The sequence below is a fragment of the Salmo salar genome, chromosome ssa05 (genome assembly GCF_905237065.1).
Source record: "Salmo salar chromosome ssa05, Ssal_v3.1, whole genome shotgun sequence".
NCBI lineage: Eukaryota > Metazoa > Chordata > Actinopteri > Salmoniformes > Salmonidae > Salmo > Salmo salar.
Window position 1 is genome coordinate 867,501 of NC_059446.1, and position 15,435 is coordinate 882,935.

General features: G+C 48.3%; 1 protein-coding gene across 1 annotated transcript in view; it reads right to left on the reverse strand.

The window, feature by feature from the left end:
• Positions 1-15,435, reverse strand: part of LOC106604087 (plastin-3) — a 58,664-nt gene that overhangs the window by 19,308 nt on the left and 23,921 nt on the right. Inside the window, exon 9 of the mRNA XM_045717795.1 lies at positions 11,443-11,538. Coding sequence (XP_045573751.1) covers positions 11,443-11,538 — 96 coding nt within the window. The remainder of the gene's footprint in view (positions 1-11,442; positions 11,539-15,435) is intronic.

A 15,435-nucleotide genomic window follows, 5' to 3' on the forward strand; every position in this document is an offset into this window, starting at 1 on the left:
TTTTAAATCGAAGCCCAAATAGAATGATAAAAGATAAGATGATAGAAACCCATCTCCTACTGTAAATAACCTACACACTGTGTGTGTGTGTAGCCAGCCAGGTAGAAAAATGGCAGAAAAATAAAAGACGGACATCAGAGTATTTTTCAGTACACCAAAACGCAAAGTAAGAACCCTAGTAGCCTGATATCTCAAAGACTAGTTGAGAAAATGTTCATAAGAAAGAAATGAAATTCTAATGGAAATGTTTCACAATGATGTCATTAGGCAGAGCAGGCAACAGATGGCACACAGACAGCAGAGTTGGGGACAGATATGCAGGGACAGACTGGCAGAGACAGGGAGTCTCAGGTAAGTTTGTTGAGTCTTTGTTTGGCAACATTATGAAAGGTTCTAACATTTTTTGACTTGTAAAATAGTTACATAATTGGAAAATGCCATGGATACCCCACTCTCAACTTAAACTGGTGACTGAACTAAGATTTGTTAAAGGCAATGGTATTGCTGTTGTGATTAGTTGTGTAGTTTTGGGTACCGGTAGTTAGGAGTACGGCAAACACCTTATTTCTTTGGTTCCTCAATATACATTTACCATATTACAATGTAGGCTATGTGTTACAGCACTACTTTTGGTGTCCCCCTCAGGAACTGCTCTTGAGAAAATTTCATGTAATTGTCCCCTCCAAAGTTGATATCAGATTTTCGCCCCTGCCTCACAGTGAAATGCTGAATACAACAGGTGTAGTAGACCTCACAGTGAAATGCTGAATACAGCAGGTGTAGTAGACCTCACAGTGAAATGCTGAATACAACAGGTGTAGTAGACCTCACAGTGAAATGCTCAATACAACAGGTGTAGTAGACCTCACAGTGAAATGCTGAATACAACAGGTGTAGTAGACCTCACAGTGAAATGCTGAATACAGCAGGTGTAGTAGACCTCACAGTGAAATGCTGAATACAACAGGTGTAGTAGACCTCACAGTGAAATGCTGAATACAACAGGTGTAGTAGACCTCACAGTGAAATGCTGAATACAACAGGTGTAGTAGACCTCACAGTGAAATGCTGAATACAACAGGTGTAGTAGACCTCACAGTGAAATGCTGAATACAACAGGTGTAGTAGACCTCACAGTGAAATGCTGAATACAACAGGTGTAGTAGACCTCACAGTGAAATGCTGAATACAACAGGTGTAGTAGACCTCACAGTGAAATGCTGAATACAACAGGTGTAGTAGACCTCACAGTGAAATGCTGAATACAACAGGTGTAGTAGACCTCACAGTGAAATGCTGAATACAACAGGTGTAGTAGACCTCACAGTGAAATGCTGAATACAACAGGTGTAGTAGACCTCACAGTGAAATGCTGAATACAACAGGTGTAGTAGACCTCACAGTGAAATGCTGAATACAACAGGTGTAGTAGACCTTACAGTGAAATGCTGAATACAACAGGTGTAGTAGACCTCACAGTGAAATGCTGAATACAACAGGTGTAGTAGACCTCACAGTGAAATGCTGAATACAACAGGTGTAGTAGGCCTTACAGTGAAATGCTGAATACAACAGGTGCAGTAGACCTCACAGTGAAATGCTGAATACAACAGGTGTAGTAGACCTCACAGTGAAATGCTGAATACAACAGGTGTAGTAGGCCTTACAGTGAAATGCTCTAACCAACAATGCAGTTTTAAAAAAAAACTGATAAGAACAAGAGATAAAAGTAACAAGTAATTAAAGAGCAGCAGTAAAATAACAATAGCGAGACTATATACAGGGGTACCGGTACAGAGTCAATGTGGAGGCTATATACAGGGGGTACCGGTACAGAGTCAATGTGGAGGCTATATACAGGGGGTACCGGTACAGAGTCAATGTGGAGGCTATATACAGGGGGTACCGGTACAGAGTCAATGTGGAGGCTATATACAGGGGGTACCGGTACAGAGTCAATGTGGAGGCTATATACAGGGGGTACCGGTACAGAGTCAATGTGGAGGCTATATACAGGGGATACCGGTACAGAGTCAATGTGGAGGCTATATACAGGGGGTACCGGTACAGAGTCAATGTGGAGGCTATATACAGGGGATACCGATACAGAGTCAATGTGCAGGCTATATACAGGGGGTACCGGTACAGAGTCAATGTGGAGGCTATATACAGGGGGTACCGGTACAGAGTCAATGTGGAGGCTATATACAGGGGGTACCGGTACAGAGTCAATGTGGAGGCTATATACAGGGGTACCGGTACAGTGTCAATGTGCAGGCTATATACAGGGGGTACCGGTACAGAGTCAATGTGGAGGCTATATACAGGGGGTACCGGTACAGAGTCAATGTGGAGGCTATATACAGGGGGTACCGGTACAGAGTCAATGTGGAGGCTATATACAGGGGGTACCGGTACAGAGTCAATGTGGAGGCTATATACAGGGGGTACCGATACAGAGTCAATGTGCAGGCTATATACAGGGGGTACCGGTACAGAGTCAATGTGGAGGCTATATACAGGGGGATACCGATACAGAGTCAATGTGGAGGCTATATACAGGGGGTACCGGTACAGAGTCAATGTGGAGGCTATATACAGGGGATACCGATACAGAGTCAATGTGCAGGCTATATACAGGGGGTACCGGTACAGAGTCAATGTGGAGGCTATATACAGGGGGATACCGATACAGAGTCAATGTGCAGGCTATATACAGGGGGTACCGGTACAGAGTCAATGTGGAGGCTATATACAGGGGGTACCGGTACAGAGTCAATGTGCAGGCTATATACAGGGGGTACCGATACAGAGTCAATGTGCAGGGGCACCGGTTAGTCGAGGTAATATGTACATGTAGGTAGAGTTATTAAAGTGACTATGCATAGATGATAACAACAGTGAGTAGCAGTGGTGTGGAGAGGGGGAGAGGGGGGTGGCAATGCAAATAGCCTGGGTAGCCATTTGACTAGATGTTCAGGAGTCTTATGGCTTGGGGGTAGACTTGGCGCTCCGGTACCGCTTGCCGTGCGGTAGCAGAGAGAGCAGTCTATAACCATGGTGGCTGGAGTCTTTGACCATTTTCAAGGCCTTAGTGTTTTCAGGTTGCCTTAGTGTTCTTGAGCACAGGCACTATGGTGGTCTGCTTAAAACATGTTGGTATTACAGACTCAGACAGGGAGAGGTTGAAAATGTCAGTGAAGACACTTGCCAGTTGGTCAGCGCATGCTCGCAGTACACGTCCTGGTAATTCGTCTGGCTCTGCGGCCCTGTGAATGTTGACCTGTATAAAGGTCTTACTCACATCGGCTGCGGAGAGCGTGATCACACAGTCTTACGGAACATCTGGTGCTCTCATGCATGTTTCAGTGTTATTTGCCACGAAGCGAGCATAGAAGTAGTTTAGCTCGTCCGGTAGGCTCGTGTCACTGGGCAGCTCTCGGCTGTGCTTCCCTTTGTAGTCTGTAATAGTTTGCAGGCCCTGCCACATCCGACGAATGTCAGAGCCGGTGTAGTACGATTCGATCTTAGTCCTGTATTGAAGCTTTGTCTGTTTGATGATTCGTCTGAGGGCATAGCGGGATTTCTTATAAGCTTCCGGGTTAGAGTCCTGCTCCTTGAAAGCGGCAGCTCTAGCCTTTAGCTCAGTGAGGATGTTGCCTGTAATCCATGGCTTCTGGTTGGGGTATGTACGTACGGTCACTGTGGGGACGACATCATCGATGCACTTATTGATGAAGCCAATGACTGATGTGGTGTACTCCTCAATGCAATCGGAAGAATCCCGTAACATATTCCAGTCTGTGCAGCAAAACAGTCCTGTAGTTTAGCATCTGCTTCATCTGGCCACTTTCTTATTGACCGAGTCAATGGTGCTTCCTGCTTTAGTTTTTGCTTGTAAGCAGGAATCAGGAGGATAGAATTATGGTCAGACTTGCCAAATGGAGAGCTTTGTATGTGTCTCTGTGTGTGGAGTAAAGGTGATCCAGAGTTTTTTTTTCTCTGGTTGCACATTTAACATGCAGATAGAAATTTGCATTAATGTCCCCGGCCACTAGGAGCGCTACCTCTGGGTGAGCGTTATCCTGTTTGCTTATGGCGTAATACAGCTCATTTCAATGCTATCTTAGTGCCAGCTTTTGACTGTGGTGGTTTGTAAACAACTACAAAAAATAACGATTGAAAACTCTCTAGGTAGGTAGTGTGGTCTACAGCTTATCATGAGATACTCTACCTCCGGCGAGCAATAGCTCTGCATCACTAAGGAATTATCATGGTCCACACACATCCACACAGTCGTGAAGAGGGCACGACAACGCCTCTTCACCATCAGGAGGCTAAAAAGATGTGGTCCTCGAGTCCTCAAAAAGTTCTACAGCTGCACCACTGAGAGCATCTTACATCACTGGGGCCGAGTTCCCTGTCATCCAGGACCTCTATACCAGGCGGTGTCAGAGGAAGGCCCTAAAAATGGTCTAAGACTCCAGCCACCCCAGTCATAGACTGTTCTCTCTGCTACCACACAGCAAGCGGTACCGGAGCGCCAAGTCTAGTACCAAGAGGCTTCTAAACAGCTTCTACCCCCAAGCCACAAGACTCCTGAACATCTAATCAAATGGCTACCCAGACTATTTATATTCACCCCCATTTTACACTGCTTCTACTCTCTGTTATTATCTATGCATAGTCACTTTAATAACTCTACCTACATGTACATATTACCTGAATTACCTCGACTAACCGTTGCCCCTCCACATTCACTCTGTATCGGTACCCCCTGTATATAGCCTCCACATTGACTCTGTACCGGTACCCCCTGTATATAGCCTCCACATTGACTCTGTAGCGGTACCCCCTGTATATAGCCTCCACATTGACTCTGTACCGGTACCCCCTGTATATAGCCTCCACATTGACTCTGTACCGGTACCCCCTGTATATAGCCTCCACATTGACTCTGTACCGGTACCCCCTGTATATAGCCTCCCTATTGTTATTTTACTGCTGCTCTTCAATTATTTGTTACTTTTTTTCATATGTATTATTATTATTAATATGTTATTTTAGGTACACCACATCAGTAGAACAAGCTGGCATAACGTTATCAATAAACAGCACAACAAGCTGGCATAACGTTATCAATAAACAGCACAACAAGCTGGCATAACGTTATCAATAAACAGCACAACAAGCTGGCATAACGTTATCAATAAACAGCACAACAAGCTGGCATAACGTTATCAATAAACAGCACAACAAGCTGGCATAACGTTATCAATAAACAGCACAACAAGCTGGCATAACGTTATCAATAAACAGGACAACAAGCTGGCATAACGGCATAACGTTATCAATAAACAGCACAACAAGCTGGCATAACGTTATCAATAAACAGGACAACAAGCTGGCATAGCGGCATAACGTTATCAATAAACAGGAAAAGGACTGTTCTGTTTCAGACCACACTCCAACTCATAGACTTCAAAACAATGAGCTATTTGCAGAAGCTTGGTAGACAAAGCAACAAACACAACAAAGGCCCAGAGAAAGAGCTGACCGAACGGAGTGGCTGGAAACACCTGGAGCTCTGAGGGTAGGGCTACATCACCTGGAGCTCTGAGGGTAGGGCTACATCACCTGGAGCTCTGAGGGTAGGCTGAACGGAGTGGCTGGAAACACCTGGGGCTCTGAGGGTAGGGATACATCACCTGGAGCTCTGAGGGTAGGGATACATCACCTGGAGCTCTGAGGGTAGGGCTACAGAGAATGGAGTGTCTGGATACACCTGGAGCTCTGAGGGTAGGGCTACAGAGAATGGAGTGTCTGGATACACCTGGAGCTCTGAGGGTAGGGCTACAGAGAATGGAGTGACTGGATACACCTGGAGCTCTGAGGGTAGGGCTACATCACCTGGAGCTCTGAGGGTAGGGCTACAGAGAATGGAGTGACTGGATACACCTGGAGCTCTGAGGGTAGGGATACATCACCTGGAGCTCTGAGGGTAGGGCTACATCACCTGGAGCTCTGAGGGTAGGGATACATCACCTGGAGCTCTGAGGGTAGGCTGAACGGAGTGGCTGGAAACACCTGGAGCTCTGAGGGTAGGGCTACAGAGAACGGAGTGGCTGGATACACCTGGAGCTCTGAGGGTAGGGCTACATCACCTGGAGCTCTGAGGGTAGGGCTACAGAGAACGGAGTGGCTGGAAACACCTGGAGCTCTGAGGGTAGGGCTACAGAGAACGGAGTGGCTGGATACACCTGGAGCTCTGAGGGTAGGGCTACATTACCTGGAGCTCTGAGGGTAGGGCTACAACACCTGGAGCTCTGAGGGTAGGGCTACAGAGAACGGAGTGGCTGGAAACACCTGGAGCTCTGAGGGTAGGGCTACAGAGAACGTAGTGGCTGGAAACACCTGGAGCTCTGAGGGTAGGGCTACAACACCTGGAGCTCTGAGGGTAGGGCTACAACACCTGGAGCTCTGAGGGTAGGGCTACAACACCTGGAGCTCTGAGGGTAGGGCTACAGAGAACGGAGTGGCTGGAAACACCTGGAGCTCTGAGGGTAGGGCTACAGAGAACGTAGTGGCTGGAAACACCTGGAGCTCTGAGGGTAGGGCTACAGAGAACGTAGTGGCTGGAAACACCTGGAGCTCTGAGGGTAGGGCTACAGAGAATGTAGTGGCTGGAAACACATGGAGCTCTGAGGGTAGGGCTACAGAGAACGTAGTGGCTGGAAACACCTGGGGCTCTGAGGGTAGGGCTACAGAGAACGTAGTGGCTAAAAAACACCTGGGGCTCTGAGGGTAGGGCTACAGAGAACGTAGTGGCTGGAAACACCTGGAGCTCTGAGGGTAGAGCTACAGAGAACGTAGTGGCTGGAAACACCTGGAGCTCTGAGGGTATGGCTACAGAGAACGTAGTGGCTGGAAACACCTGGGGCTCTGAGGGTAGGCTGAATGGAGTGGCTGGAAACACCTGGAGCTCTGAGGGTAGGGCTACAGAGAACGTAGTGGCTGGAAACACCTGGAGCTCTGAGGGTAGGGCTACAGAGAACGTAGTGGCTGGAAACACCTGGAGCTCTGAGGGTAGGGCTACAGAGAACGTAGTGGCTGGGAACACCTGGGGCTCTGAGGGTAGGCTGAACGGAGTGGCTGGAAACACCTGGAGCTCTGAGGGTAGGGCTAAAGAGAACGTAGTGGCTGGAAACACCTGGAGCTCTGAGGGTAGGGCTACAGAGAACGTAGTGGCTGGAAACACCTGGAGCTCTGAGGGTAGGCTGAACGGAGTGGCTGGAAACACCTGGAGCTCTGAGGGTAGGCTGAACGGAGTGGCTGGAAACACCTGGAGCTCTGAGGGTAGGGCTACAGAGATCGTAGTGGCTGGAAACACCTGGAGCTCTGAGGGTAGGGCTACAACAACCTGGAGCTCTGAGGGTAGGGCTACAGAGAACGTAGTGGCTGGAAACACCTGGAGCTCTGAGGGAAGGCTGAACAGAGTGGCTGGAAACACCTGGAGCTCTGAGGGTAGGGCTACAGAGAACGTAGTGGCTGGAAACACCTGGAGCTCTGAGGGTAGGCTGAACGGAGTGGCTGGAAACACCTGGAGCTCTGAGGGTAGGGCTACAGAGAACGTAGTGGCTGGAAACACCTGGAGCTCTGAGGGTAGGGCTACAACACCTGGAGCTCTGAGGGTAGGGCTACAGAGAACGTAGTGGCTGGAAACACCTGGAGCTCTGAGGGAAGGCTGAACAGAGTGGCTGGAAACACCTGGAGCTCTGAGGGTAGGCTAGAGAACGTAGTGGCTGGAAACACCTGGGGCTCTGAGGGTAGGGCTACAGAGAACGTAGTGGCTGGAATCACCTGGAGCTCTGAGGGTAGGGGCTACAGAGAACGTAGTGGCTGGAAACACCTGGAGCTCTGAGGGTAGGGCTACAGAGAATGGAGTGACTGGATACACCTGGAGCTCTGAGGGTAGGGCTACATCACCTGGAGCTCTGAGGGCTAGGATACATCACCTGGAGCTCTGAGGGTAGGCTGAGAACGGAGTGGCTGGAAACACCTGGGGCTCTGAGGGTAGGGCTACAGAGAACGGAGTGGCTGGATACACCTGGAGCTCTGAGGGTAGGGCTACATAACCTGGAGCTCTGAGGGTAGGGCTACAGAGAACGTAGTGGCTGGAAACACCTGGAGCTCTGAGGGTAGGGCTACAGAGAATGGAGTGACTTGATACACCTGGAGCTCTGAGGGTAGGGCTACATCACCTGGAGCTCTGAGGGTAGGGATACATCACCTGGAGCTCTGAGGGTAGGCTGAACGGAGTGGCTGGAAACACCTGGGGCTCTGAGGGTAGGGCTACAGAGAATGGAGTGGCTGGATACACCTGGAGCTCTGAGGGTAGGGCTACATCACCTGGAGCTCTGAGGGTAGGGCTACAGAGAACGGAGTGGCTGGAAACACCTGGAGCTCTGAGGGTAGGGCTACAGAGAACGGAGTGGCTGGATACACCTGGAGCTCTGAGGGTAGGGCTACATTACCTGGAGCTCTGAGGGTAGGGCTACAACACCTGGAGCTCTGAGGGTAGGGCTACAGAGAACGTAGTGGCTGGAAACACCTGGAGCTCTGAGGGTAGGGCTACAGAGAACGTAGTGGCTGGACACACCTGGAGCTCTGAGGGTAGGGCTACAGAGAACGTAGTGGCTGGAAACACCTGGAGCTCTGAGGGTAGGGCTACAACACCTGGAGCTCTGAGGGTAGGGCTACAGAGAACGGAGTGGCTGGAAACACCTGGAGCTCTGAGGGTAGGGCTACAGAGAACGTAGTGGCTGGACACACCTGGAGCTCTGAGGGTAGGGCTACAGAGAACGTAGTGGCTGGAAACACCTGGAGCTCTGAGGGTAGGGCTACAGAGAACGTAGTGGCTGGAAACACCTGGAGCTCTGAGGGTAGGGCTACAGAGAACGTAGTGGCTGGAAACACCTGGAGCTCTGAGGGTAGGGCTACAACACCTGGAGCTCTGAGGGTAGGGCTACAACACCTGGAGCTCTGAGGGTAGGGCTACAGAGAACGTAGTGGCTGGAAACACATGGAGCTCTGAGGGTAGGGCTACAGAGAACGTAGTGGCTGGAAACACCTGGGGCTCTGAGGGTAGGGCTACAGAGAATGTAGTGGCTAAAAAACACCTGGGGCTCTGAGGGTAGGGCTACAGAGAACGTAGTGGCTGGAAACACCTGGAGCTCTGAGGGTAGGGCTACAGAGAACGTAGTGGCTGGAAACACCTGGAGCTCTGAGGGTAGGGCTACAGAGAACGTAGTGGCTGGAAACACCTGGGGCTCTGAGGGTAGGCTGAACGGAGTGGCTGGAAACACCTGGAGCTCTGAGGGTAGGGCTACAGAGAACGTAGTGGCTGGAAACACCTGGAGCTCTGAGGGTAGGGCTACAGAGAACGTAGTGGCTGGAAACACCTGGAGCTCTGAGGGTAGGGCTACAGAGAACGTAGTGGCTGGGAACACCTGGAGCTCTGAGGGTAGGCTGAACGGAGTGGCTGGAAACACCTGGAGCTCTGAGGGTAGGGCTAAAGAGAACGTAGTGGCTGGAAACACCTGGAGCTCTGAGGGTAGGGCTACAGAGAACGTAGTGGCTGGAAACACCTGGAGCTCTGAGGGTAGGCTGAACGGAGTGGCTGGAAACACCTGGAGCTCTGAGGGTAGGCTGAGAACGGAGTGGCTGGAAACACCTGGAGCTCTGAGGGTAGGGCTACAGAGATCGTAGTGGCTGGAAACACCTGGAGCTCTGAGGGTAGGGCTACAACACCTGGAGCTCTGAGGGTAGGGCTACAGAGAACGTAGTGGCTGGAAACACCTGGAGCTCTGAGGGAAGGCTGAACAGAGTGGCTGGAAACACCTGGAGCTCTGAGGGTAGGGCAACAGAGAACGTAGTGGCTGGAAACACCTGGAGCTCTGAGGGTAGGCTGAACGGAGTGGCTGGAAACACCTGGAGCTCTGAGGGTAGGGCTACAGAGAACGTAGTGGCTGGAAACACCTGGAGCTCTGAGGGTAGGGCTACAACACCTGGAGCTCTGAGGGTAGGGCTACAGAGAACGTAGTGGCTGGAAACACCTGGAGCTCTGAGGGAAGGCTGAACAGAGTGGCTGGAAACACCTGGAGCTCTGAGGGAAGGCTGAACGGAGTGGCTGGAAACACCTGGAGCTCTGAGGGTAGGGCTACAGAGAACGTAGTGGCTGGAAACACCTGGGGCTCTGAGGGTAGGGCTACAGAGAACGTAGTGGCTGGAATCACCTGGAGCTCTGAGGGTAGGGCTACAGAGAACGTAGTGGCTGGAAACACCTTGAGCTCTGAGGGTAGGGCTACAGAACGTAGTGGCTGGAAACACCTGGAGCTCTGAGGGTAGGGCTACAGAGAACGTAGTGGCTGGAAACACCTGGAGCTCTGAGGGTAGGGCTACAGAGAACGTAGTGGCTGGAAACACCTGGAGCTCTGAGGGTAGGGCTACAGAGAACGTAGTGGCTGGAAACACCTGGAGCTCTGAGGGTAGGGCTACAACACCTGGGGCTCTGAGGGTAGGGCTACAGCAGCTGGAGCTCTGAGGGTAGGCCTACAGAGACCGTAGTGGCTGGAAACACATGGAGCTCTGAGGGTAAGGCTACAGCAGCTGGAGCTCTGAGGGTAGGGCTACAACACCTGGAGCTCTGAGGGTAGGGCTACAACACCTGGAGCTCTGAGGGTAGGGCTACAGCAGCTGGAGCTCTGAGGGTAGGTCTACAACACCTGGAGCTCTGAGGGTAGGGCTACAACACCTGGAGCTCTGAGGGTAGGTCTACAACACCTGGGGCTCTGAGGGTAGGGCTACAGCACCTGGAGCTCTGAGGGTAGGGCTACAACACCTGGAGCTCTGAGGGTAAGGCTACAGCAGCTGTGAAGGGCCATTACAATATTACAGTCCTACAGAGGCTATCTAAATCACTCACAGTGATGTGGAACACACACACACACACACACACTGTTGATTTAAAGAGGAACACACATTGTATCCAGACATGTTGATTTAAAGGGGAACTCACATTGTATCCAGACATGTTGATTTAAAGGGGAACTCACATTGTATCCAGACATGTTGATTTAAAGGGGGACTCACATTGTATCCAGACGATTTTGATTTAGGGGAACTCACATTGTATCCAGACATGTTGATTTAAAGAGGAACACACATTGTATCCAGACATGTTGATTTAAAGGGGAACTCACATTGTATCCAGACATGTTGATTTAAAGGGGAACTCACATTGTATCCAGACATGTTGATTTAAAGGGGAACTCACATTGTATCCAGACATGTTGATTTAAAGGGGAACTCACATTGTATCCAGACATGTTGATTTAAAGGGGAACTCACATTTGATTTGATTTTGATTTTGATTTGACTCACATTGTATCCAGACATGTTGATCTCAATTCGCTGCTCGCCCTCTTTGCTGCCGTCAGGAGCGATCATGTTCAGCAGGTGATAGTAAGCCCTGGAGTCCTGCAGGAGACAGACACAGAGTTACTCTCCAGCTAGGAAACACTGTGTTATACTCCTCAGGAAAACACAGAACATATAAACATCCCGGGAATTGAAATCAGAGAAATACATTAAATCATAAGGAAGGACGTTGATGTCAAAGAGAGTGTAAAATTCGTTAAGGTACCTTCACTAAGTTAAAGAAGTCTGATACTGTCTGAAGCATGGCAGGAGACACACAGATACATTAGACAGAGACAGAGACATTAGACAGAGACTTTCGACAGAGACAGATAGGTAGACAGAGACATTAGACAGGGACATTAGACAGAGACAGAGACATTAGACAGACAGGTAGACAGAGACATTAGACAGAGACAGACAGGGAGAGAGAGACAGAGAAATGAGACAGAGACAGACAGGGAAAGAGAGACAGAGACAGACAGGTAGACAGATAAATGAGACAGAGGGAGACAGACAGGGAGATAGAGACAGATAAATGAGACACAATACCCCATGATGACATCACAATACCCCACGATGACATCACAATACCCCACGATGACATCACAATACCCCACGATGACATCACAATACCCCATGATGACATCACAATACCCCACGATGACAAATATTCTCATTTATATATTTTTTTAAACAGAAATACCGTATTTACATCAGTATTCAGACCCTTTGCTATGAGACTCTAAATTGAGCTCAGGTGCATCCTGTTTCCATTGATCATCTTTGAGATGTTTCTACAACTTGATTGGAGTCCACCTGTGGTAAATTCAATTGACTGGACATGATTTGGAAAGGCACACACCTGTCTATATAAGGTCCCACAGTTGACAGCGCATGTAACAGCAAAAACCAAGCCATGAGGTTGAAGGAATTGTCGTTGAGTTCCGAAACAGGATTGGGGAAGGGTACCAAAACAATTCTGCAGCATTGAAGGTCCCCAAGAACACAGTGGCCTCCATCTTTCTTAAATGGAAGAAGTTTGGAACCACCAAGACTCTTCCTAGAGCTGGCCGCCCGGCCAAACTGAGCAATCTGGGGAGAAGGGCCTTGGTCAGGGAGGTGACCAAGAACCCGATGGTCACTCTGACAGAGCTCTACAGTTCCTCTGTGGAGATGGGAGAATCTTCCAGAAGGACAACCATCTCTGCAGCACTCCACCAATCAGGTAGAGTGGCCAGACGGAAGCCAATCCTCAGTAAAAGGCACATGACAGCCCGCATGGAGTTTGCCAAAAGGCACGTAAAGATTCTTAGTCCATGAGAAACAAGATTCTCTGATCTGATGAAACCAAGATTGAACTCTTTGACCTGAATGTCAAGCGTCACGTCTGGAGGAAACCTGGCACCATCCCTACAATGAAGCATGGTGGTGGCAGCGTCATGCTGTGGGCATGTTTTTCAGCGGCAGGGACTGGGAGACTAGTCAGGTTTGAGGGAAAGATGAACGGAGAAAAGTACAGAGAGATCCTTGATGAAAACCTGCTCCAGAGCGCTCAGGACCTCAGACTGGGGCGAAGGCTCACCTTCCAACAGGACAAGGACCCTAAGCACACAGCCAAAACAACGTAGAAGTGGCTTCTGGACAAGTCTCTGAATGTCCTTGAGTGGCCCAGCCAGAGCCCGGACTTGAACCTGATTGAAACATCTCTGGAGAGACCTGAAAATAGCTGTGCAGCAACGCTCCCCATCCAACCTGACTGGGCTTGAGAGGATCTGCAGAGAAGAATGGGAGAAACTCCCCAAATACAGGTGTGCCAAGCTTGTAGCGTCACACCCAAGAAGACCCGAGGCTGTAATCGTTGCCAAAGGTGCTTCAACAAAGTACTGAGTAAAGGGTCTGAATACTGATGGAAATGTGATATTTCAGTTATTTCATAAAAAAAAAAGAAAATATATATATATATTTTTTTTAAATAGTTTTTTTCATTATGTAATTAGTTAGTTTATTATTTATTATTAGTTTCATTATGTATTGTGTGTAGATTGACAGGGATGAAACATAATTTTTTTTAGCCTAGCAAAATGTGGAAAGAATCAAGGGGTCTGAATACTTTCCCAAGGCTCTGCATATATATATATATACAGTTGAAGTCAAAAGTTTACATATACCTCAGCCAAATACATTTAAACTCAGTTTCACAATTCCTGACATTTAATCCTCGTAACAATTCCCTGTCTTAGGTCAGTTAGGATCACCACTTTATTTTAAGAATGTGAAATGTCAGAATAATAGTAGAGAGAATGATTTATTTCAGCTTTTATTTCTTTCATCACTTTCCCAGTGGGTCAGAAGTTTACATACACTCAATTAGTATTTGTTAGCATTGCCTTTAAATTGTTTAACTTGGGTCAAACGTTTCGGGTAGCTTTCCGCAAGCTTCCCACAATAAGTTGGGTGAATTTTGTCCCATTCCTCCTGACAGAGCTGGTGTAACTGAGTCAGGTTTGTAGGCCTCCTTGCTCGCACACGCTTTTTCAGTTCTGCTCACAAATTTTCTATAGGATTGAGATCAGGGCTTTGTGATGGCCACTCCAATACCTTGACTTTGTTGTCCTTAAGCCATTTTGCCACAACTTTGGAAATATGCTTGGGGTCATTGTCCATTTGGAAGAGCCATTTGCGACCAAGCTTTAACTTCCTGACTGATGTCTTGAGATGTTGCTTCAATATATCAACATAATTTTCCTGCCTCATAACGCCATCTATTTTGTGAAGTGCACCAGTCCCTCCTGCAGCAAAGCACCCCCACAACATGATGCTGCCACCCCTGTGCTTCACGGTTGGGATGGTGTTCTTCAGCTTGCAAGCCTCCCCCGTTTTCCTCTAAACATAACGATGGTCATTATGGCCAAACAGTTCTATTTTTTTTTTCATCAGACCAGAAGACACTTCTCCAAAAGGTACGATCTTTGTCCCCATGTGCAGTTGCAAACCGTAGTCTGGCTTTTTCATGACGGTTTTGGAGCAGTGGCTTCTTCCTTGCTGAGCGGCCTTTCAGGTTATGTCGATATAGGACTCGTTTTACTGTGGATATAGATACTTTTGTACCCGTTTCCTCCGGCATCTTCACAATGTCCTTTGCTGTTGTTCTGGGATTGATTATCACTTTTCACACCAAAGTACGTTCATCTCTAGGAGACAGAATGCGTCTCCATCCAGAGCGGTATGACGGCTGCGTGGTCCCATGGTGTTTATACTTGCGTACTATTGTTTGTACAGATGAACGTGGTACCTTCAGATGTTTGGAAATTGCTCCCAAGGATGAACCAGACTTGTGGAGGTCTACAATTTTTTTTCCTGAGGTCTTGGCTGATTTCTTTTGATTTTCCCATGATGTCAAGCAAAGAGGCACTGAGTTTGAAGGTAGGCCTTGAAATACATCCACAGGTACACCTCCAATTGACTCAAATGATGCCAATTAGCCTATCAGAAGCTTTTAAAGCCATGACATCATTTTCTGGAATTTTCCAAACTGTTTAAAGGCACAGTCAACTTAGTGTATGTAAACTTCTGACCCACTGGAATTGTGAAACAGTGAATTATAAGTGAAATAATCTGTCTGTAAACAATTGTTGGAAAAATGACTTGTGTCATGCACAAAGTAGATGTCTTAACCGACTTGCCAAAACTATAGTTTGTTAACAAGAAATTTGTGGAGTGGTTGAAAAACGATTTTTAATGACTCCAACCTAAGTGTATGTAAACTTCCGACTTCAACTGTATATATATATATATAAATAAGAGAGAGAGAGAGAGAGATAGGGAGAGAGAGAGAGAGAGAGACAGAGAGAGAGAGATAGAGAGGGATAGAGAGAGAGAGAGAGAGAGAGGGAACTGAGCAGGGCAGGCAGTAAGGGAGTTATTCTCTGGTCGGTATCTCGGTAGGTATCATGT